The sequence below is a fragment of the Apium graveolens genome, chromosome 4 (assembly GCF_009905375.1).
Source record: "Apium graveolens cultivar Ventura chromosome 4, ASM990537v1, whole genome shotgun sequence".
Lineage (NCBI taxonomy): Eukaryota > Viridiplantae > Streptophyta > Magnoliopsida > Apiales > Apiaceae > Apium > Apium graveolens.
The window spans coordinates 173947520-173972985 of record NC_133650.1 but is presented as its reverse complement, the minus strand read 5'-3'; the positions used below and the strand labels follow the sequence as shown (position 1 = coordinate 173972985).

The 25466-nt window shown below is 34.1% G+C and overlaps 1 protein-coding gene across 1 annotated transcript; it reads left to right on the top strand.

The window, feature by feature from the left end:
• Positions 1-18629: 18629 nt before the first annotated feature.
• On the top strand, positions 18630-19193 carry LOC141719160 (uncharacterized). The gene has a single exon (XM_074521541.1). The coding sequence runs from the start codon at positions 18630-18632 to the stop codon at positions 19191-19193; it is 564 nt and encodes a 187-aa protein (XP_074377642.1).
• Positions 19194-25466: the final 6273 nt, after the last annotated feature.

Here is a 25466-nt window from a genome sequence, read left to right as displayed (position 1 = left end):
TAGGATTACTTTTAAATTTTACCCGATAATAGCTTACTGAGATTTTACCAACTGAACTATAATCTGACAATGATAGTAAGCTGAGATGACTAAATGCAATGCAGAAAATAATGTGCAGGAAAGTAAATAGAACACACAAGAATTTTAGCCAGGTTCAACCCCTAAGCCCCTATGGTCTACGTCCTGGTCCCTTACTAACTTGGTAAGAGAATATATTATTGATCAATGAAGGTTACAACTACAAGATACAACAATATATCTCCCTTTATCCCAGCTGCTGATAATGGCTTGCTGAAACCCTGTTTAAGAACCTGCTCTCTAAGTACTATACTACCCCGTAGTACAAACTCCTCTAGCAAGTACCACTAAACCTTTGTTTCCCTAGCCAACTTATCCAGCAACTAATCAATACAATTTGAACAATACAAATCAATGATAAAGATTACAACTCAAACTATAAACTCTCTCTAAGATAAAACACGTGTATATATTTAGAGCTCGAGAGTATTTTGAAATCAATAAAGATCAGGAGTTGTATGTGTTCTTGCTTGCAAAGTCGTTCTCATAAAACTGCAAGAAAACTACTTATATAACCACACATTAACGTTTGAAAACAGCCTCAACAAATTACAACGGCTAGAATCCAATTCTACCGTGTAAGATCGTTGGGATGGTTTTCCAACGTTCATGTATACGTTAGATAGAAGAGAAACACAGAAGTCCAACGTTCAGAAAATATCTCTTCTATTTAGCAGAGGATAAAACGTTTTAATCAGAAGATAGAAGAAAGAGTTTGAAAGAGAAACAAACTCCTATTCTTTAGGAAATCAATTTGAATAAGTAAAAATTATTTAAAAATGAGCTCTCTATATATCATGCACGTATATTATATTAGAGAAGTCCTTACAACTGATATATATGAAGATCCTATAAAATCTCCATAAAATTCGACTTCCTTGTTGAATCTGGACTGTGCATCTTGGCTTGCTGTTATTCTGACAATCGTGATCATAGCTTGCTGAAATAGATTACTGTCTTATGATAGCTTGCTGTCATGATACTTAAACAGCACTGATATCAAGCTGTTATATCCTGCAAACATTCTCAAATAACAACATGATGGCTTGCTGTGTTGTGATCATCAAAACTAAGGAGTTACAGTTGACTGGATTGGTACAAAATCTCTGAATAAAATAAAACACACGTTAAAAGATAGTATATTGTATCTTATGAAAAGTAATAATAATATTATTATAATCTGACCCGAGATACACTTTCTTGTACAATATTTATAGTTCATGCAATCTTCAGTTCTTTCAAAGTTTATAACTTCAATACACATCTTCCTGCAGTATAGTGCGAGTGTATATTATATTATGGCCACCAAAGACTTCCAACAATCTCCTTCCTCCCAGCCCCAGCCCTCCAAAGCCTTTCCTTTGGAGATGGAAGGTGATACAAAGGAAGGTGATGATGTTGTCCAACCCCAAAACCAACCAATCTCAAATGCACCACCACAACTTCAACAACCAATAAATTACCAGGAACCTAAAGAGAAAAAAGAAAAAAAGATGTATCCTTGTCGTTACTGCGACAAAACCTTCTCTTCACCAATGGCCCTTGGAGGACACCAAAATGGGCACAAGAGGCAATGGGCTGCGGCTAAGCAGGCTAAAATTCCTGTTTCTTACCAGCCCTACCCCTACCCTATCAATTATGCTAATTATTATGCAAGCTATCCTAACTATCCAGGAGTGGCTGTACACAATAACTTCTCACAGGGAATGAGTAGATATTCAATGACTTGTAACAACTCACCTTATTATATGTCAATGGAATCATCCAGTTCTTCCACCAATACTTGGCGTCTCCGGGCAGAGTTTTATGCCAAGATGGGGACCAAACCAAACCCTACTACTGTTTCGGCTCCTCCTGCAGCCACAAGTACCCTGCTTGTTGGAGTTAGAGATTTCTTTGGAGATTCTTCTGCCTCCACACAAAACAATATTGGAGCAAGTGCAGCTACCGATGAAGATGAAGAGCTGAATTTAGATCTCAAACTCTAGATTTTAGCAAAATTTATTTTCTTGTTTGTCTGCAATAAATTGAACTGTTATGGTTTTATTGGGTCCAAATTTTAGATAAAATTGATTGAAATATGAGTCATGATTCTTTTTTATGGTCGTTTAGAAATCTTGAGTCTGTTTGTCAGATTTCTTTACATATTTGTTTTACTTTGAACTTTATAATTTGATTAAAGAAAATATAACTTACTAATAACATTTGGATCTAAATATTTTATTCATTAATCGAGATTATTCATTTATCGAGATAAAAAATACATCGTCTCTATTATATTCGTACCGAAAAAAGTATTCATTGAACAAAACTATTCATTTATCATATTATTATTTATGGAGGTTTTACTGTCATTGATTTTCTAAATTATCTATTAATTAAGGTATAATGGATACTGGGGATCAAAGTGAAAATAAGTCTAATTTAATTATTTTAAAATTAATTATTAGTTAGTTAATAATTCTTTGTTTGACATGATTTATATTGATTATAAAATATTTTAAACTTTAAAATTAAGTTGAAAAGATAATATAAACCTAGTAAACTGAATGTTTAAAGTATAAAATAAAAAATATTATTCACCACAAAAAAATATTTAATTAAATTTGTACATAGATATTGAGTGAAGATGTAATTAATACCATTTTCAACATATAACACTAAAATGGTGTGACTTTTAAATTATTTTAGTGTCAAAATGACACAATTCACAACCATGCAACTCATGTAGATCATGCTTTACACTAAATGTCTAAATAGATATATAATATACTTAGTGTTGGAACGAGTTGTCTGCCTGGACAATTATTGTTCAATATCTCTTTGATCATCCTGCAAAGAGAAGAACATAATGGATTGTCCCCCGATTCATCACCGATGTGAGAATAAGTTAACTGATTTTCAGTGAGTATATTGAATGTAAGATATTGCTAAGAGTATTGATAACCCTGTTTCTTACCCAAATCTTCTCCACTCCTTACCCGAGCTCGATCTCCGTCCACACAGGAATGATGGTGTGGGGTTAAGCTGCAAGGGGGGGTTCTGTAAAACAAAACCGGAGGGGGGTGTCGTCCCCGCGACAACTCTGGCGTAAGAATATGAATGAGGTTTCTTCAAGAAAAAGAAGAAGAAGAACAAATGAGTTATTCAAATATATTGCACTGGTGTGTGTATTTGTGTAGAGAGCAAGAAAGTAGTGGTAACCCCCAAAACCCTTTTTTGGGGGTTTGTACCTCTTGATCCTAGCCATTGATGAATCTTGGTTGGTGAATGATTGAACGGTCCAGATGAGCTTCGGAGCCCAGCTGTCCCTTTGTTGCTTGGATAACCTAAGGTTTTGACACATGGTTGGTTGGGATGCTGTCATGCTATTTTGGGTAATAGGGCACTGTTGAGATCCTGATTGGCTGCCATGTGTCCGCGGACCATCGCCATTTGGGCCTGGGGTCCTCTTACCTTGGGATTTTGTAGTATTTCTTGGGCCTAATTATATTATGCCCTATCTTTTATCTCCCACTCCGTTATGCGGGTTTCCGGATAGGGGAGTAGTTTTGTAGCCCGGAGTTATGTTTGGGGAGGCCCCTTAATTTTTGTAAGTTAGGAAAAATGCTGCCTTTTTCTTTGATTTGTGGCCCCTAACTCCGGGGTGTTGTTGGTTACAAGGCCGATTGTGTTTGGGTAGGCCCCTTGATTTTTGTATCTTAGGAAAAATTCTGCACTTTTTCTTTGATTTGTGGCCCCTAACTCTGGGATGTTGGTTACAAGGCCCCAAGGTTGTGTTTGGGGTTGCCTGTTGATTTTTGCATCTTAGGAAAAGTTCTGCACCTTTTCTTTGATTTGTAGCCCTTAACTCTGGGGTATTGTTGGTTACAAGGCCCCAAGGTTGTGTTTGGGTAAGACCCTTGTTTTGACAGGATAAGCTTGATAAATGACTTGGATGTACAACTTTTATCATTTTTCCGGGATGTCAGGCGGGGGTTGGGTTTTTGTGTAGTACGTTTGCGTGTATGTATATATATATACAAATGTACATATATATACACTACTCCAAGATCTACTACGGGGGAAACTTCGTTTATGCTGACTTACGGGTATGAAGCTATGGTCCCTGTGGAGGTTGGCTCAGGGTGCTTCGTAGAGATCGTTACACGGAGGAAAATGCAGAAGTCAACCAAAGGCTTCATTTAGATCTCTTGGAAGAAGCAAGGGAAAATTCTCAGATGAGGCTCACGGCATATCAACAGCGTGCTGCAAGGTATTACAATAAGAAGGTAAATGGACATCTGCTGAAGGTAGGAGATCTGGTGCTCAGGATGGTAATGCCAAACATAAAGAATCCCCAGCATGGAGTATTTTGAGCTAATTGGGAAGGACCATGCAAGATAAAAGTAATTTTGTGGAAGGGTACTTATCACCTTGAGGACATGGAAGGGAAGTTGGTTCCGCAAGCATGGAATGCGGAGCATCTCCGAAAGTATTATCAGTAAGGTGCGGCTTTGGCCCCTTACATATCATGTTTTCACTTTCAATTATATATTTAGGGTTGTGCCCATATTATAGGCTAGAAGCAATAAAATTCCTCCTAGCATAGGTGCATATACTACTTACCTTAGAACAAGTTGAAGGATCGTATTTTCGAATAAGTTCCCCACATAGCATAGTAGCCATGTGACTGGTGCACTTTGACACTAGAGCACATTATTCAATAAAAGCTATGATCATTTAAAATTGTTTGTCATTTGAAATATTTTTTACCTTGACACGACGCGTCCCACGTTACATAGGATGCGCCAATGGTTGAGGTTGATGCTCCTCTTAATAGGACGCGCCCTCTTGTGGTAATGCTCCACTTTTAACATTTTTGAAATGGAGTTAATAATATGAAGTAATTTTTTCCCTTAAAAAGGATAAGCGTCCACTATATAATTCATTAGAGAAAGTAACATGGGAAACGTGGATGATTTTTGATATAAAGGAAGGACGCGTCCTGTAATAGGACGCGCCCAATCTAGTATTTTATATAATAATTGCAACACTTCAACGTTCTTGTCTTCTAAAAAATGAATGGTTGACACGTCCATCTATGAGGACGCGCCCACATGATAAAAATATTTAAAAGATATAAAGATTAGAAAATTAAGAACAATTTAAAGTGCATCATCCAACACATACACAGTAATAAGCTTACAGCTTGCATGGCTTAAAGGGACCTACACCCTTGAGATAGTTTAGATAAAGTTCATAATAAACATAAGACGCGTCCTAAGCAGGAGGTGCGTCCTGAGGTTTGCCCTGGTCTTTTGGAGGAGAAGGTGGAGGTTGGGCCTGAAGTGGAGAAGGCGCAGGGGACGCGTCGTCCTCTTCCAGACCGAGGACAATCCTTTTATTCTTGATAGAGTCTGCAGCCCTGATTATGAAATCATTCACCCACTTCTTGGTATCGTCATCAAACTTGGAGAAGGTGTATTCTGGGTCATTTGCTATGAACCCGGAACACCACTCTTCAAAACCATCTGTAAACCCATTTTGATACACCAATTTATTCTCTTCTTTCCAGCCGTGTAGTCTGTCATCATTCAGAGGATCTAGCTCCAATTGGAGTGACTACGCTCTCCAAAGCCTTCTCCACAGAGATAACAGTACCTTCAAGCTACGCTTTCTCACCCTCAAGACGAGTCCTGTCTTTTTACAAATGCTTAATCTCAACATCTTTCTCTTGGGTGAACAAAGTAATGCTCTTTTCTAAAGATCTGATATTGTCTTCAGCTTGGCTCTTAGCAGTGTCGGTTACAGCAAGGTGCGCCCTGAGTCTAGCAGCTATGTTGGCACTCTGCCTTGCATATAAATGGAGCTCAGCTGTTGCTCTCATCATGGCTTCTTCAGTCTCTTGCTCTGTTCTGAATGTCCAGCCCTTTACCTCCTCTTCAGTAAATTTCCTAGATGAGGACGCGCCCAGATATCTGAGGAGGAAAGATTGATCGTCAGGAATTGTCTTTTGGCGTTTGGGGGGCGCGTCCTCCTTATCTGAGATGTTGACCACAGTGGTGTCAATGATCTTGGGAAGAGGAGAAGGAACCACCACCGGTGAGGGATCTTTAGCTTTTGGATCAGACTTTGCAGGAGCCTGCATCCTGGCTCTCAGTTTCTTGGAGGCCCCTATGGAAAACCCATTTGGAAGAGAAGTCATATCTAAAAAAAGACATGTAAGATATCAGTACAGGACGTGTCCAGAAATGTGGACGCGTCTTGAAGACTAAAGACGTATGGTAATATAAAAAATGATATGCCTGCATAATATGAGTTGTTTGAAAATAAAAACAAGGATAAACCAATTTTATGAGCACCTCAAAAAATTACCTGAATTATAATGATGACGCGCCCTGATGGGATGACACGTCCATTATAGTTGCATGGATTATGAAGATGTGTATGAGACTTCAACCAAGTGTTCATTGTGAATGCTAGAAAGTGCACTTTTTGTGAGGAAAATATAAGTGACACAAACTTGCCACAACATGACCATCTCATAGCCATGCATATTATACAAGGACGCGTCCTAGATATGACGCGTCAAAAATAAATATATGGGTTAGAAAGACAAGTACATGTAGCACGCTAAATAAAAGTTATGCATGTAAAAAGAAGGGTGAGCACACGCATGTTGCGCCATAAACTTATGACGCATCCTATGTCTGATTGTTTATACCTTGTTCTAAGTCTACTTGTCTACTGATGTACAGTTGAACCAACTCAGTGGCATTAAGCCCTCTAGCCTTTTCAGAGGCCGTGAGGACGGGCTTTCCATTGTAAAAATCTCGAAATTTGCAAAGAGAGCCAACCCTTTCGGACAAAGCCCCAATCTTCTTAAGGTTGGCCTGCGTGATCATATCCTTGAGGTTGAAATGTTCCTTAGCGTACTTGAGTACCTTTTCTGCTCTCTTCTTTCTTTTCCTGTTAATTCCTTATGTAATTTTTTTGGGGATTAGTTTCATAGTTTCAGTCTTTTAATCTTATGTAATTTTGTTTTTCAAATTTAAAATATATTTCAATAATAATTTGAAAGAGGGGTAAACCCCAACTCATCATGTAATTGAAAAAAATAAAAGATCTAAATAAAATTAATGAAATACTTTTCTTATACTCGAATACCAGAAAACAATTAACCCATGAATATTGCAATATTCCCAAGTATAGTATGAGATATAATTATACTTTTATAAACATCATAATCTTAGTACATATGTATATTTTTCATTGTGGATTTACTATACTTTAATGTTGCTACAATTTATTATAGTAATTTTGTTTTTTTAAAAGTAAATGTATAAACGTGTTAAATAGAATTATATTTACATTTTTAAAAGAGCTAATTAGTATTTAAATTTGATATTTATCCTAAAAATGCTATTTAGGGTCATTGACGAGGTTTTAAAAATAATAATTTTATCAGGGTGTTTATAATTTAAAAAATTATACTTTTAGATATAGTTACATCTAATACTAATTAAATTTTTTGAAGTAATTTATTCAATGAAATATTTTAATGTAATATTATTTTTATTTAATTAAATATTATATCTTTATTCTTGATGATATTAAAGATTATATTGTTAAAAATAACGATAATATATAAAAAGAAGTTGAACGTTGAATTAAAATTAAAACTAAAATTTATTATTCATTTTAAAGCTTATAGAAAAATTAATTAATTTTCAATGGTATCATATTAATCACAAAAAAAATAGTTCAAGAACGATTTACATATGAAGTACAAACCATTAATTACAAAAAAGTTGTATTAAAAAGTTAAATTGAAAAATATAAACCAAATATAATCCTAACATTTACGTTCATGCATATTTCTTATGTTTACTTCTTATTGGTGTATAATTTTAATAATTTTTTAATTAATTTTCAAATGAAATGAAAATGTACATTCAATTTTTAAAATAAGATAAGATGGAGGTTTTTGTTATCATTTGCTTTCTTTCTTCATTTTAAAAAATTAATATATTGAGGCCATTTTATTTTTTTATTCAAAAGTATTTTAGATGAATTAAACCAAAGTATGACAATCAATCACATCAAAATATATTATGTACTTTATTTTTTTTATATAAATGGGTGAGTTCGTAGATAACTTCAACGTAACATTAAATTTATTAATTATTTCAATATCATATTGAAAAGTTAAAATCTTCTTTTTTGATTTTATTTCAATTTCAAAATTATTTGTCATCTTTTATACCATTTTAGTTGCAAAATACGACCCGTCATCGACGACGACACCAAAAAACTGCCAATAAATATATTATATTGACTATATTGCAATTTTAAAATTATTATATATCCGCTATTATAATTTTTATTTATAGAACACAAGATGTTGTCGAAAATGAAGCTGAGAACAGTCAATTAATATCTTATTTTGATGTCATTCCAATTTTTAAATTGTTGTATATATTCTTTTATACCTTTTTAATTGCAGAATACAATAAAGGTGATCACGGTTCGGGTTAAACCGCATAATCCGCATAAACCAAACCGATACTTAACCGACCCAAACTGAAACCGAAATGTGGTTTGCGGTTCCGGTTCAACTACTTTAATATCCGCGGGTAATGGGTTGGTTTTAGTTTGACCTTAATACAACCCGCTTCCGATCCTTAGTACTCATACCCATTGCCAGGTAGATGATTTGGTTAAGGCCGTCTTCCATTTTGGCGACGGTTTAGAGTGGAGGTGGTCCGAGTCTGACGAGAAAGTATACCATAGGCCTGCGAGGGGGGGGGGGTTGGGTAGGTATTCCTCTTGAGTACTGGCGTAGTATGAGGCCCAATCTTCATCAGTTCACGAAATCTCTTTGCTGGGATGTGTAAGGGATACCGTTCACCCAACTTGCCCCGAACTCAGTCAAGTGGATCTCCTGGTTCCTTGGTTGCTGTCATGTGAAGGGTTTTCTGCCCACTTTCAAACTTTTCCACCATCTCTTAAAGATCAAGAAATCCAGCAACTTCCCACTCTATGAATTCACCTTTAACATAAATGAGTGTGGGTTTCCTGCTGATGCTCAAAATGTCCCCGGTCTTCATGCTGAATTCTCTCCATGGTTGGCAACAAAAATTCATCTTTGTCCGGGGTGGGGACCTAGAGTTTATACCTGTATACAAAAATGTCATAAAAACTGACAGGTTCCCAACCCAGCGGCTCGGGAAAGACGCTCTTGCGAAGATGTTTGACTTCTGCAGGGCCCTCGGTGCATAATGAACCCGGGATAATTTTTTGTGTAATCAAATATTATATAATGCTGGATGTAAATACTTACACATTTTTGGAGTTTCAGTGTTTGCATAGTTTCTTTGTCTTTATTTATGTTTCCCGGAATATATGCATTTTTGATTTGCTTTTTCCCTTGTGCAGCATCCGTATCTTAAACTAGTTCCACCACGAGATGTCGCAGAAATTCAGAGAGTTAGCTGATAGGTTTAAGAGGATTGGCGGGGCAACCCAGCTTGATTCGGGGAAAAAGAAGAAGAGTGATGGAGGCAGTGATTCGCATCTCCGTGATACAGGTTCATCTGGAAATATAAGTAAAAATTACTGAGAAAGAAATATAAGTAAAAATTTAATTTGATCAGATTTTTAAAAAATTTAATAATCAAAATTATGCACTACTAATTTCACATTCTTTTTTAATTCAGACATTTTTGTAAAATAGACATATTTTATTCTGATACTTCATATCAAAATTATACATACATTTTTAAAAATTATTGTATATCCTTTATTATACCTTTTTAGTTGAGAACACGATGCATCATCGAAGAAGATACCGAGAAACTGTCAATAAATATCTTTTTTTTATTTAATTCAATTTTAAAATTATTGTATATTCTCCAATATACCATTTAAGTTGTAAAACACGAGGCGTCATCGAAGACAACCCCGAGAAACTGTCAATAAAATATTATTTTGATTTTATTCCAATTTAAAATTGAGAAAGAAATATAAGCAAAAAATTCAGATGATCATATTATGAGAAAGTAATAGAATAAGCAATCTCAATAACCATATTATCTTCATTTATAATTGAAGTGATATTATGTAATTGTATTTGTGGTACAAAATGTAAAATCAATTTTTTTGGTGCGAACACCTGGTATAGGTAGTTGTGTCAACTGTCTTGTATAAGTACTTTGGTCAAAATTTGGGATTTATATTTTTTTATGGAATTCTACGTATTAGTGTTTTTGTATGATTATTTCTCATAATAATTATTTTTATTTATCTATTCATTATAAAAAATATGAAAATTATAAACCAAATGTTATGATTATACCTCCTGAACCAGAACTATTGCTTAAGTGCGGTTTATCTTGGTTCACGTGATTTGCAGGCTATTGAGTGAGCCCGTGGGGTTTACCGAGTGTGCACCGGAATGGTAGGGCCTGCGGGTTCCCTACAATAAAAAAAATTATTAACTAAATGAAAAATATTTGTTTATCTATTCATTATAAAAAATATAAATATTACAAACTTTTTACCATCAAGTTAGAGTATTGTTTAAGAATAAAAATATATGCAGGTAAATTTTTATTACCAGAACATTATTATTATCTTCATTTTAAGGATCAAGAACATTGTACACACAAGAATAAAAAAGAAAACTTTAGTACTATAAGTTATAACAATTATTTAATCAAACTCATTAGTACTGTTCAACAAACCTAAACATATACACGAAATTATCATATACAATACTATATGTGAATAAAAGTCAATGATGCAATAGAACCTATAAAATATGAAATAATAGAATAAGCGCGGTCAGTAACAATATATATTACCTCCATTTTTATTAGAGTGATGGTTATTTTGTAGTTGTACTACAAAATGATAACCGGAACTTTTTGGTGCTGAAGACTGATAAAAGAATAGGAAATGTGTCAATTATATTTTAATTTAGACATAATATAGAATCTATACATTTTCTTAATAATTTAATTTATAATCGATATTAATTAATTTATGCTATTGTTTAATTTGAAATATTTATTTTTTAATATATATTTCCAACAAAAAATTTAACTAACATCATATTGCAACTATTCGTGCCAATATTATTTGGGAGACATTTTTCTAAACTCGACACTTTAATTATCACTGAAGAATAAAATATTCAAATCATAAAAAGAAACTATAAATAAATTTATTTAGCGCTAACTGTAATAAATAACAAAATTATAATTTTTTTGGCTAGCATGCAAAGTTTTACCTACTTTTCTCATTCTCTCATCTCTCTTATTTTCTCTCACCCACTAATATTCTCTGAAACTCTACATTTTTTTCTCTCTGATCTTTGAAAGGGGTTTTGCCTCAACCCATTTATAACCATATCACTTTGCACCTATAAAAGTCACTTGCCACAATATATTGATACAATTAACATGTTAACATCATGTAAATGCAATTAGACATGCTTTAACCACCTCTTGGTACCCCTTTCTTACAAGTGAATTTTGGGCCACATTTTTGCTCTAATCAAACAAGTGACTTCTCACAATATTAGAGTCACTTTGCATATTATAAGAGTCATTTTCGATCATATATTTGTAAATTCAACTAAACTATGTATGATGTGGAAAAAATATGGATGTAATATATATAACACATTTTTTAAAGTAAATGTATGAGTGAAGCCAGCATAATGCATTTATTAATTTTTGTTGATTGGAAATTCAAAAAAAAATTGTTTATTCAAAATTTAAAATTTTAACTTATATTGAATTGGTTGGTTAAAAAATTTGGGCCAAATTTGCTGTGTTTGAGATACACAAGACATTGCAAATCCTAGTATATAGTCTTATGTAATTGTAGTATTAGATATATATATATATATATATAAGAATTTACTCCTTCCACAACCATCTTATATGGAGAATGATGGAGAACATTTGGATTTATTATATAATCTCATCACAAATTGTAAAATTTTATTTTAAAAAAAATATAAAATTCGATGCTAATCTAGAATAATAAATATAATAAAAAATTTAACAATTAAAATTTGATAAAATTACTTGATTTTAAATTTGATTTTACAGTGGAATAATTTTCCATATAAGATAATGCAAAAAATTAAGATCACAATAATGTAGTATAATACTTTTCTTATACTTGAATACCAGAAAACAATTAATCCATGAATATTATAATAATCCCAAGTATAGTATGAGATATAATTATATCTTTTTAAACATCATAAGCTTAGTACATATGTATATTTTTCATGGTGGAATTACTATACTTTAATGTTGCTACAATTTAATATATTAATTTTTTTTTCAAAAGTAAATGCATAAAAGTGTTAAACAGATTTATATTTACATTTTTAAAAGAGCTAATTAGTATTTGAATTTGATATTTATCCTAAAAACGCTATTTAGGGTCTTGGACGGGGTTTTAAAAATAATAATTTTATCAAGGTGTTTATAATTCAAAAAATTATACTTTTAGATATAGTTACATCTAATACTAATTAATTTTTTTGAAGTTATTTAGTCAATAAAAAATTTTAATGTAATATTATTTTTATTTAATTAAATATTATATCTTTATTCTTGATGAAATTAAAGATTATATTGTTAAAAATAACGATAATATATAAAAAGAAGTCGAAAGTTTAATTAAAATTAAAACTAAAATTTATTATTCATTTTTAAAGCTTATAGAAAAATTAATTAATTTTCAATGGTATCATATTAATCACAAAAAAATAGTTCAAGAACGATTAACATATGAAGTACAAACCAATAATTACAGAAAAGTTGTATTAAAAAGTTAAATTGAAAAATATAAACCAAATATAATCCTACCATTTGCGTTCATGCATATTTCTTATGTTTACTTCTTATTGGTGTATAATTTTAATAATTTTTTATTTAATATTTAAATGAAATGAAAATGTACATTCAGTTTTTAAAATAAGATAAGATGGAGGTTTTTGTTATCATTTGCTTTCTTTCTTCATTTAAAAAAAAATATTGAGACCATTTTATTTTTTTATTCAAAAGTATTTTACATGAATTAAACCAAAGTATGACAATCTAATCACATCAAAATATATTATGTAATTTTTTTTATATATAAATGGGTGAGTTTCTAGATAACTTGAACGTAACATTAAATTTATTAATTATTTAAATATCATATTGAAAAGTTAAAACAAATTTTCAATTACATAACATATATAATTTTGTTTTTTTTCAGATTCGTATTATTTTGCAATACCTTTTAAACCAAATTACCTAAAACAAAGAAATTATTATTTTTAATATAAATTATTTCATAAAACTTGGCATAGAAATCAATGAAGTCTAAACTATCACACTAATATGATTATGACTAAAATTTTAGTAGAATAATAAGAAAGTTAGAAAATGATAATTTATATAATCTTTTAAGTATTATGTATTCAAGATTACTAAGAAAAATTCAAAAGCACTGATTTTGTTAGTTACCAGTAATGTGAGTAAAGTTGTATTTATATTTTGAAAGTCATGGAAAATATTTTTTTATTTAAAGACAACCACTAAAATGAAATTTTTATAATCATTTTGTTTTGAATAACAACATTACTTTTACTTTTAATTACAAAACGTCATGGCATATTTTTTAATAAATGTAAACCACATATATTTTACATCTATAAATTATATATCCATCTAATCTTAAAAATAGCTGTATAAAATTTAACGATTTTTGAAAACATAATTATATATATTTTACATCTTTATAATCTTAAATATGGTATGTATATGAGAAATGTGAACTATATATAATCACTATTATACCTTTTTAGTAATAGAATATGAGGGCATCGTAAAAACAATGTCGAGAAATTATAAATTAATATCTTATTTTGATTTTAACTCAAAAATAAAATTAGAATGTATTATTAGAAAAAGTATAAAATTTAGAATTGAAAATATGATATTTATGAATAGTGGTTATTTCAAACTTTACAATCAACCTATGAAAAATTCTAAAATAACAGCTATGAAAGTTATGATTTTTAAGAGCGTGAACTATGTATATTTCACATATTATATATATAGCATGGCAATGAACCATATATACATTTTGTTATTTTCTATTTTATAAAACATACCATACATGATCTATATTATACTTTTTGGTTATTGAATACAATAGGTTATCGAAAATGCATATGAGAATTAGTCAATTAATATCTTATTTTAATTTTATTCTAATTTCAAAATTATTGTATATCCTCTATTTTTAACTTTAGTTACAGAATACGAGGTGTCGTCGAAGACGGCGCCGAGTAACTTCTAATAAATATTTTATTTTGATATTATTCCAATTTTAAAGATATTGTTTATACTCTCTTCTACGTTTTAGTTATAAAATACGCGGCAACATCAAAAACGAAGCCGAGAAACAGTCAATATATATCTTATTTCAATTTTCATTTAAATTTTAAATTATTGTATATATCCTTATATACCTTTTTAGTTTCAGAATGTAAGCCGTCGACCAAACTGTCAATAAATATCTTATATTGATTTTATTCCAATTTCAAAATTATTGTATATTTTCTATTATACTTTTTTAGTTGCAAAATCGACGACGCCGAGAAACCGTTAATAAAAATATTTTTTTTGATTTTATTTCAATTTCAAAATTATTTATCATCTTTCATACCATTTTAGTTGCAAAATACGACCCGTCATCGACGACGACACCAAAAAATTGCCAATAAATATATTATATTGACTATATTGTAATTTTAAAATTATTATATATCCGCTATTATAATTTTTAGTTATAGAACACAAGGTGTCGTCGAAAACGAAGCTGAGAAACAGTCAATTAATATCTTATTTTGATGTCATTCCAATTTTTAAATTATTGTATATATTCTTTATTACCTTTTTAATTGCAGAATACAATAAGGGTGATCACGGTTCGGGTTAAATCGCATAATCCGCATAAACCGAACCAATACTTAACCGACCCAAACGGAAACCGAAATGTGGTTTGCGGTTCCGGTTCAACTACTTTAATATCCGCGGGTAATGGGTTGGTTTTGGTTTGACCTTAATACAACCCGCTTTCGATCCTTAGTACTCATACCCATTGCCAGGTAGATGATTTGGTTAAGGCCGTCTTCCATTTTGGCAACGGTTTAGAGTGGAGGTGGTCGGAGTCTGACGAGAGAGTATACCATAGGCCTGCGAGGGGGAGGGGTTGGATAGGTATTCCTCTTGAGTACTCGCGTAGTATGAGGCCCAATCTTCATCAGTTCACGAAATCTCTTTGCTGGGATGTGTAAGGGATACCGTTCACCCAACTTGCCCCGAACTCAGTCAAGTGGATCTCCTGGTTCCTTGGTTGCTGTCATGTGAAGGGTTTTCTGCCCACTTTCAAACTATTCCACCATCTCTTAAAGATGAAGAAATCCAGCAACTTCCCACTCTATGAATTCACCTTTAACATAAATGAGTGTGGGTTTCCTGCTGATGCTCAAAATGTCCCCTGTCTTCATGCTGAATTCTCTCCGTGGTTGGCATCAGGAATTCATCTTTGTCCGGGGTGGGGACCTAGAGTTTATACCCGTATACAAAAATGTCATAAAAACTGACAGGTTCCCAACCCAGCGGCTCGGGGAAGACGCTTTTGCGAAGATGTTTGACTTCTGCGGGGCCCTCGGTGCATAATGAACCCGGGATAATTTTTTGTGTAATCAAATATTATATAATGCTGGATGTAAATACTTACACATTTTTGGAGTTTCACTGTTTGCATAGTTTCTTTGTCTTTATTTATGTTTCCCAGAATATATGAATTTTTGACTTGCTTTTTCCCTTGTGCAGCATCCGTATCCGTATCTTAAACTAGTTCCACCATTAGATGTCCCAGAAATTCAGAGAGTTAGCTGATAGGTTTAAGAGGATTGGCGGGGCAACCCAGCTTGATTCGGGGAAAAAGAAGAAGAGTGATGGAGGCAGTGATTTGCATCTCCGTGATACAGGTTTGTCTGGAAATATAAGTAAAAATTACTGAGAAAGAAATATAAGTAAAAATTTAATTTGATCAGATTTTTATAAAATTTAATAATCAAAATTGTGCACTACTAATTTCACATTCTTTTTTAATTCAGACATTTTTGTAAAATATACATATTTTATTCTGATACTTCATATCAAAATTATGCATACGTTTTTAAAAATTATTGTATATCCTTTATTATACCTTTTTAGTTCAGAACACGATGCATCATCAAAGATGTGTCCTACAAATCTATCGCAAGAAACATAGTAAGATGACGCGTCCTAGGGTGACGACGCGTCTGTTCAACTCTTGACTGAAATAACTAAAAAAATATATATATAGGACGCGCCCTAGGTGGTAGACGCATCCACAATTGTGGGAATATATCCGAATTTGGGGTAATAAACGTGCATCGAGTCTTCTTGGACAACGGGAGCTCTACGAACATCCTGTATTATAGCACATATAAGAAATTGGGTTTCTTGGATAGTGACATGAATTTTGAAGATGCACACATCTACGGTTTTACTGGAGAGGCAGTAAGAGTTATGGGTTCGGTTAGGCTTCCTGTCACACTTGGGGAAGGAGCTCTGTCTGTCACTCAAATGATAGACTTCAAAGTGCTGGATCAGGACTCCGCGCACAATGTGTTAGTGGGCAGACCTTAGTTGCGAGCGTTCAGGGTGATAACCTCGATACATCATTTGATGATAAAGTTCCCAACACCTAACATAGTGGGCAGTCTAAGAGGGTCGCAATACAAATCACGCGACTGCTATCACAAGGCTGTTAAAGAATTTCGCAGTAGAAGGTATGAGGGAAAAGGTCTTCCATTTGAAGACGCGGCAGACATTCAAGCAAAACCAAGTGGGGAGGTTCATGCCCATTATTTTGTGGAAGATCCAGAGGAAGAAGAAACTCATGTCACCGAGGCCCCAACTTTGATGTTGGGGAATATTTCGAGGATCCGCAGTGTGGAGAAAATTGTGGTGAATCAATAAGAAGGGATTGTGCGAAAGGTGGTTAATGGAGAAAGGCTTGAAGGAAGAAGTGAGATTTTACAAAGTCTAGAAAGTAACCTCATGGTGGATGCTCCTCAAAGGCAGGACGCACCCTAGAAAAGTGAAAATGAAATTGAGGTTGATGCTCCTCAAAATGAGGACGCGCCCTCCACACCTGCATTGCATAAAGCCATGCCTTGTCCAGAGGTGGATGCTCCCACATATAGGGATGTACCCTCAAATGTAGGAATGGAAGTCGAGGACCCCCGGGACTTTAATTTTGATCTGGATCCCTGGATTCCTATGCCTGCCGAGAAAACGGGGCCGACCGAAGACATAATATCTGTTCCGGTCGATAAAGATGACCCAAGCAAGGTTTTGAAGGTGGGATATCAACTAAGTTATGAAACGAGGGAAAGGCTTACCCATTTTCTGATTAAAAATCTCGATATCTTCGCATTGAGTCATTCGGACATAGTGGAAATCGACCCAGGGGTAATGTGTAATCGGCTGAACATTTTCCCTAATTGCACGGGCATACGAAAAAAGCATCGCCCGGTGAGCGGGGAAAGGGCGATAACATTAAAGGAAGAGGTAGATATCCTGTCAGAAGTTGGTTTGATTAAAGAATCTTTTTACCCCGAATGGCTTGCGAATCGAGTGCTTGTGAAAAAACCAAATGGGAAGTGGAGGACGTATGTAGATTTCACAGATCTCAACAAAGCTTGCCCAAAAGATAGTTTTCCGCTCCCACAAATTGATTAGTTGGTTGATGTGACGGCAGGGCATGCCTTGCTATACATCCTTCATCACTGATAGAGGGTTATATTGCTATATAGGGATGCCATTTGGATTGATCAACGTTGGCGCGACCTACCAACGGTTGGTGAACATGATGTTCAAGAATCATTTGGAGAACCATGGAGGTATATGTGGACGATATGTTGGTAAAGTCCAAAGAGGCAAACGATCATGTCGAACACTTGATGGAAATGTTTAACATTCTAAGGAGGTATCGCATGAAGTTGAATCCACAGAAGTGCCTGTTCGGTGTGGAGTCATGCAAGTTTCTTGGGTTCATCGTCAATGATAGAGGAATTGAAGCTAACCTTGCGAAGATCAAAGCACTGCTAGACATGAAATCTCCCACCACTGTAAAGCAGGTGCAAAGCCTAACTGGAAGGATTGCCGCGTTGAACCGATTTGTCTCTAAATCATCTGAGAGGTGCAAAGAATTCTTTAAGGCAATTAAAGTGGCAGGGAAAGACTTTGTATGGACACCAGAATGTGAAGAAGCTTTTAGGAGGATAAGGAACAACTGGGGAACCTTCCCATGTTATCAAAACTATTAGATGGAGAATCATTTCCGAGTATTCAATCAGCGCTGTGCTAGTAAGAGAAGAGGATACGCAACAATTACTAGTGAATTATGTGAGAAAGCGATTGCACGATGCTGAAACTCGCTAGACAAGTATGGAGAAGCTGGTTTATTCCTTGATCCTTATGTCAAGGAAGCTTCGCCCATACTTCCAGGCCCATAGAATTGAAGTCCGTACAACATATCCTCTGCGGCAAGTCCTTCATAAACCAGAATCATCAGAGAGAATGTTGAAATGGGCTATGGAGTTGGGACAGTTTGACTTGGAATACATGCCCCGTACAGTGATTAAAGGGCAGGCCTTAGCCGATTTTTTGTTGGAATTTGATTGTGCAGTTGATGATAAGGCTTTGGTAGTGCTACATCCCCCTCATACTGAGGAGTTTTTAGAGGACTTTCCATATCCCTGGTGGATCTTGCATGTAGATAAGGTGGTTAATAATGGAGGAGTAGGCGCGTGCATAGTACTCATGTCTCCGGAAGGCCATCATCTGATTAGTGCAATTCACTCCAAATTTTATGTAACGAATAATGATGCGGAATATGTAGCATTGATCAATGGCCTGAAGATCTCTTTGGAAATGGAAGTACGGAACCTAATTGCAAAAAGTGACTCGGAGTTGGTGGTAAACCAGGTGAATGGGGGGTTTCAAGTTTGAGGACCGCATACAGAATTGTACTTGAGGTGCACGCAGCTCCTGATTGGAAAGTTAAAAGAGGTTAGGCTGGAATGTGTACCAAAGGAAAAGAACAACAACGCGGATGCCCTGGAAAAAAATGGGATCCCAGGAGGCTGTGTTGTTGGAATCTATACCCCTAGAAATCGAGGAAATTCCTAGTATCCCAGAGGTTGAGGTGATGCAAGTAGATGAGGCTCCCAAGAAAACATGGATGATGCCCATTCTTGATTATATTCACAAGGGAGCACTTCCTGAGGATAAGTTCAAGGCTAGACGACTCCGCTACCAGGCCGCAAGGTATGTGGTATATGATAAGGTTTTGTATAAAAGGGGCTTCAATCAACCGCTGCTCAGATTTTTCGATAAAGAAGAGGGAAATTACATCTTAAGGGAAATACATAAGGGATCTGTGGTAATCACTCGGGGGGTAACTCGTTGGCGATGAAAGTTTTACGCCAAGGTTATTATTGGCCCACTGTGAATGAGGATGCCGGAAATTTCGTTAGAGCCTGCGATCGCTGCCAATGTTTTGCGAATTACTCATCTATGCCAGCGACGCTCTTGATGCCTATGGTGAGCCCATGGCCATTTTCCATTTGGGGGGTTGATCTTATTGGGGAATTACCTAAGGCTAAAGGAGATGTCAAGTATGCAGTGGTTGCGGTTGATTACTTTACTAAATGGGCAGAAGCTATGCCGCTGACGACTATCACCGCGAAGAAGATTAAATAATTTATCTTCAATTCTATCGTGTGCAGATTTTGAATTCCTTACAAACTTGTCTCTGACAACGGAAAGCAGTTTGGTAGCAAGGAGTTGCGATAGTTGTGTGAGGATCTGAAAATTAAGAAGGAATTTGTAGCAGTCTATCATCCTCAAAGCAATGGACAAACAGAGGCCGTGAATAAAATAATGAAGCATACCATTAAGACAAAATTGGAGGAGCGCAAAGGAAATTGGCCCGAAGAACTCTCAAAAGTGATGTGATCCTACAACACTACTCCGAGATCTACTACGGGGGAAACTCCGTTTATGCTGACTTACGGTTATGAAGCTATGGTTCCTGTGGAGGTTGGCTTAGGGTCGCTTCGTAGAGATCGTTACACGGAGGAAAATGCAGAAATCAACCAAATGATTCATTTAGATCTCTTGGAAGAAGGAAGAGAAAATTCTCAGCTGAGGCTCACGTCATATAAACAGTGTGCTGCAAGGTACTACAATAAGAAGATAAAGGGACAACTGCTGAAGGTAGGAGATTTGGTGCTCAGGAAGGTGATGACAAATACAAAGAATCCCCAGCATGGAGTATTTTGAGCTAATTGGGAAGGACCATACAAGATAAAAGTAATTTTGTGGAAGGGTACTTATCACCTTGAGGACTTGGAAGGGAAGTTGGTTCCGCGAGCATGGAATGCGGAGCATCTCTGAAAGTATTATCAGTAAGGTGCGACTTTGGCCCCTTACATATCATGTTTTCACTTTCAATTATATATTTAGGGTTGTGCCCAGATTATAGGCTAGAAGCAATAAAATTCCTGCAAGCCTAGGGGGGTAGTGCATGTACTACTTACCTTAAAACTAGTTGAAGGATCGTATTTTCGAATAAGTCCCCCACAGAGCATAGTAGCCATGGGACTGGTGCACTTTTGACCCTAGAGCACATTATTCAATAAAAGCTATGATCATTTAAAATTGTATGTCATTTGAAATATTTTTTACCTTGACACGACGCGTCCCACGTTACATAGGACGCGCCCATGGCTGAGGTTGACGCTCCACTTAATAGGACGCGCCCTCTTGGGGTAATGCTCCACTTTTAACATTTTTGAAATGGAGTTAATAATATGAAGTAATTTTTTCCCTGGAAAAAGATAAGCGCCCACTACATAATTCATTAGATAAAGTAACATGGGAAACATGGATGATTTTTGATATAAAGGAAGGACGCCTCCAGTAATAGAACGCGCCCAATCTGGTATTTTATATAATAATTGCAACATTTCAACGTTCTTGTCTTCTAAGAAATGAATGGTTGACGCGTCCATCTATGAGGACGCGCCCACATGATAAAAATATTTAAAAGATATAAAGATAAGAAAATTAAGAACAATTTAAAGTGCATCATCCAACACATACACAGTAATAAGCTTATTGCTTGCAGGGCTTAAAAGGGACCTACACCCTTCAGATAGTTCAGATAAAGTTCATAATAAACATAAGACTCGTCCTAACCAGGAGACACGTCCTGATGTTTGCCCTGGTCTTTTGGAGGAGAAGGTGGAGGCTGGGCCTAGAGTGGAGAAGGCGCAGGGGACGTGTCGTCCTCTTCCAGGCCTATGACAATCCTTTTGTTTTTGATAGAGTCTGCAGCCCTGATTAAGAAATCATTCACCCACTTCGGGGTATCTTCATCAAACTTGGAGAAGGTGTATTCTGGGTCATTTGCTATGAACCCGAAACACCACTCTTCAAAGCCATCGGTAAACCTATTTTGATACACAAATTTTTTCTCTTCTTTCCATCCGTGCAGTCTGTCATCATTCAGAGTATCAAGCTCCAGCTGCATGATGGAATTTAGAGTGACTACGCCCTCCATAGCCTTCTCCACAGAGACAACAGTACCTTCAAGCTACGCTTTCTCACCCTCAAGACGCGTCCTATCTTCTTGCAGACACTTGATCTCAGCATCTTTCTCTTGGGTGAGTAAAGTAATGCCCTTTTCCAAAGATCTGATTTTGTCTTCAGCCTGGCTCTTAGCAGTATCGGTGACAGCAAGGTGCGCCCTGAGTCTACCAGCTATGTTGGCACTCTGCCTTGCATGTAAATGGAGCTCGGCTGTTGCTCTCACCATGGCTTCTTCGGTCTATTGCTCTGTTCTGAATGTCCAGCCCCTTACCTCCTCTTCAGTAAAGGTCCCAGATGAGGACGCGCCCAGATATATGAGGATGAAAGATTGATCGTCAGGAATTGTCTTTTGGCGTTTGGGGGGGCGCACCCTCCTTATCTGAGATGTTGACTACGGTGGTGTCAATGATCTTGGAAAGAGGAGAAGGAACCACCACTGGTGAGGGATCTTGAGCTTTTGGATCAGACTTTGTAGGAGCCCGCTTCCTGGCTCTCAGTTTCTTGGAGACCCCTATGGAAAACCTTTTTGGAAGAGAAGTCATATCTGAAAGAAGACATGTAAGATATCAGTACAGGACGTGTCCAGAAATGTAGACGCGTCTTGAAGACTAAAGACGTATGGTAATATAAAAAATGAAATGCCTGTATAATATGCGTTGTTTGAAAATAAAAACAAGGATAAACCAATTTTAAGAGAACCTCAAAAAATTACCCGAATTATAATGATGACGAGCCCTGATGGGATGACGCGTCCACTACAGTTGCATGGATTATGAAGATGTGTAAGAGACTTCAACCAAGTGTTCATTGTGAATGCTAGAAAGTGCACTTTTTGTGAGGAAAATATAAGTGACAGACTTGCCACATCATGACCATCTCGTAGCCATGCATATTATACAAGGACGTGTCCTAGATATGACGCGTCAAAAGTAAATATATGGGTTAGAAAGACAAGTACAAGTATCACGCTAAATAAAAGTTATGCATGTAAAAAGAAGGGTGAGCACACGCATGACGCATCATAAACTTATGACGCTTCCTATGTCTGATTGTTTATACCTTGTTCTAAGTCTACTTGTCTCCTGATGTCCAGTTGAACCAACTCTGTGGCATTAAGCCCTCTAGCCTTTTCAGAGGCTGTGAGGACGGACTTTCCATTGTAAAAATCTCGATATTTGTAAAGAGAGCCAACCCTTTCGGATAAAGCCCCAATCTTCTTAAGGTTGGCCTTCGTGATCATGTCCTTAGGTTGAAATGTTCCTCCTAACCTTCTCTCCTCTATTCTTTCTTTTTCCTTTAATTCCTTATGTAATTTTTTTCAGGGATTAGTTTCATAATTTCATCCTTTTAATCATATGTAATTTTTTTTTCAAATTTAAAATATATTTCATTAATAATTTGAAAGAGGGGTAAACCCCAACTCATCATGTAATTGAAAATAAATAAAAGAGCTAAATAAAATTAAAAAAATACTTTTCTTATACTTGAATACCAGAAAATAACTAATCCATGAATATTGTAATAATCCCAAGTATAGTGTGAGATATAATTATACCTTTTTAAATATCATAAGCTTAGTACATATGTATATTTTTCATCGTGGATTTACTATACTTTAATGTTGCTACAATTTAATATAGTAATTTTATTTTTTCAAAAGTAAATGTATAAAAGTGTTAAACAAAATTATATTTACATTTTTAAAAGAGCTAATTAGTATTTAAATTTGATATTTATCCTAAAAATGCTATTTTGGGTCGTGGACGGGGTTTTAAAAACAATAATTTTATCAGGGTGTTTATAATTCAAAAAATTATACTTTTAGATATAGTTACATCTAATACTAATTAATTTTTTTGAAGTTATTTAGTCAATAAAATATTTTAATGTAATATTATTTTTATTTAATTAAATATTATATCTTTATTCTTGATGAAATTAAAGATTATATTATTAAAAATAACGATAATATATAAAAAGAAGTCGAAAGTTGAATTAAAATTAAAACTAAAATTTATTATTCATTTTTCAATGGTATCATATTAATCACAAAAAAATAGTTCAAGAATGATTTACATATGAAGTACAAACCAATAATTACAGAAAAGTTGTATTAAAAAGTTAAATTGAAAAATATAAACCAAATATAATCCTACCATTTGCGTTCATGCATATTTCTTATGTTTACTTCTTATTGGTGTATAATTTTAATAATTTTTTATTTAATTTTTAAATGAAATGAAAATGTACATTCAGTTTTTAAAATAAGATAAGATGGAGGTTTTTGTTATCATTTGATTTCTTTCTTCATTTAAAAAAAATTAATATTGAGACCATTTTATTTTTTTATTCAAAAGTATTTTATATGAATTAAACCAAAGTATGACAATCTAATCACATCAAAATATATTACGTAATTTATTTTTTTATATAAATGGGTGAGTTTCTAGATAACTTGAACGTAACATTAAATTTATTAATTATTTAAATATCATATTGAAAAGTTAAAACAAATTTTCAATTACATAACATATACAATTTTGTTTTTTCAGATTCGTATTATTTTGCAATACCTTTTAAACCAAATTACCTAAAACAAAGAAATTATTATTTTTAATATAAATTATTTCATAAAACTTGGCATAGAAATCAATGAAGTCTAAACTATCACACTAATATGATTATGACTAAAATTTTAGTAGAATAATAAGAAAGTTTGAAAATGATAATTTATATAATCTTTTAAGGATTATGTATTCAATTTTACTAAGAAAAATTCAAAAGCACTGATTTTGTTAGTTACCAGTAATGTGAGTAAAGTTGTATTTATATTTTGAAAGTCATGAAAAATATTTTTTTATTTAAAGACAACCACTAAAATGAAATTTTTATAATCATTTTGTTTTGAATAACAACATTACTTTTACTTTTAATTACAAAACGTCATGGCATATTTTTTAATAAATGTAAACCACATATATTTTACATCTATAAATTATATATCCATCTAATCTTAAAAATAGCTATATAAAATTTAACGATTTTCGAAAACATAATTATATATATTTTACATCTTTATAATCTTAAATATGGTATGTATATGATAAATGTGAACTATATATAATCACTATTATACCTTTTTAGTAATAGAATATGAGGGCATCATAAAAAACAATGTCGAGAAATTATAAATTAATATCTTATTTTAAGCTATAATCAGTTTCAAAAGTTTATCATATAGATGAGACTACAATATAAGACTTGAATAGATTCAATCTTTGAAATATCATTCAAAAGAAATGAAGTACGAGATACTTCATTATGTCCCGATATATATATACACCTATATATATATCTCATACTTTCCTTGAAAACCTCTATTATGAAAAGTATAAACAAAGTTATAATACCCAATGAATTTGGAAAGAAGAAAAACTTTGGCATAAATCCGATATCTTGCTGATCAGGCAAAGATACCCATTAAGTAACATTTTCTACTGCAGATGGATGAATTCCTCGCCGGTCATCACCCTGGCCGCATTAGGACGTCGCGCTAGACCATTACCCGGCCACTCACGCGTAGATGGCCTGTCACCCAGCCTCTTACACCTTCATAGACCGTACCCC

What these genes read in the sequence shown, in the direction of transcription:
- LOC141719160 (XM_074521541.1), top strand. Translation starts at nt 18,630, where the DNA reads ATGGAGAAGCTGGTTTATTCCTTGATCCTTATGTCAAGGAAGCTTCGC.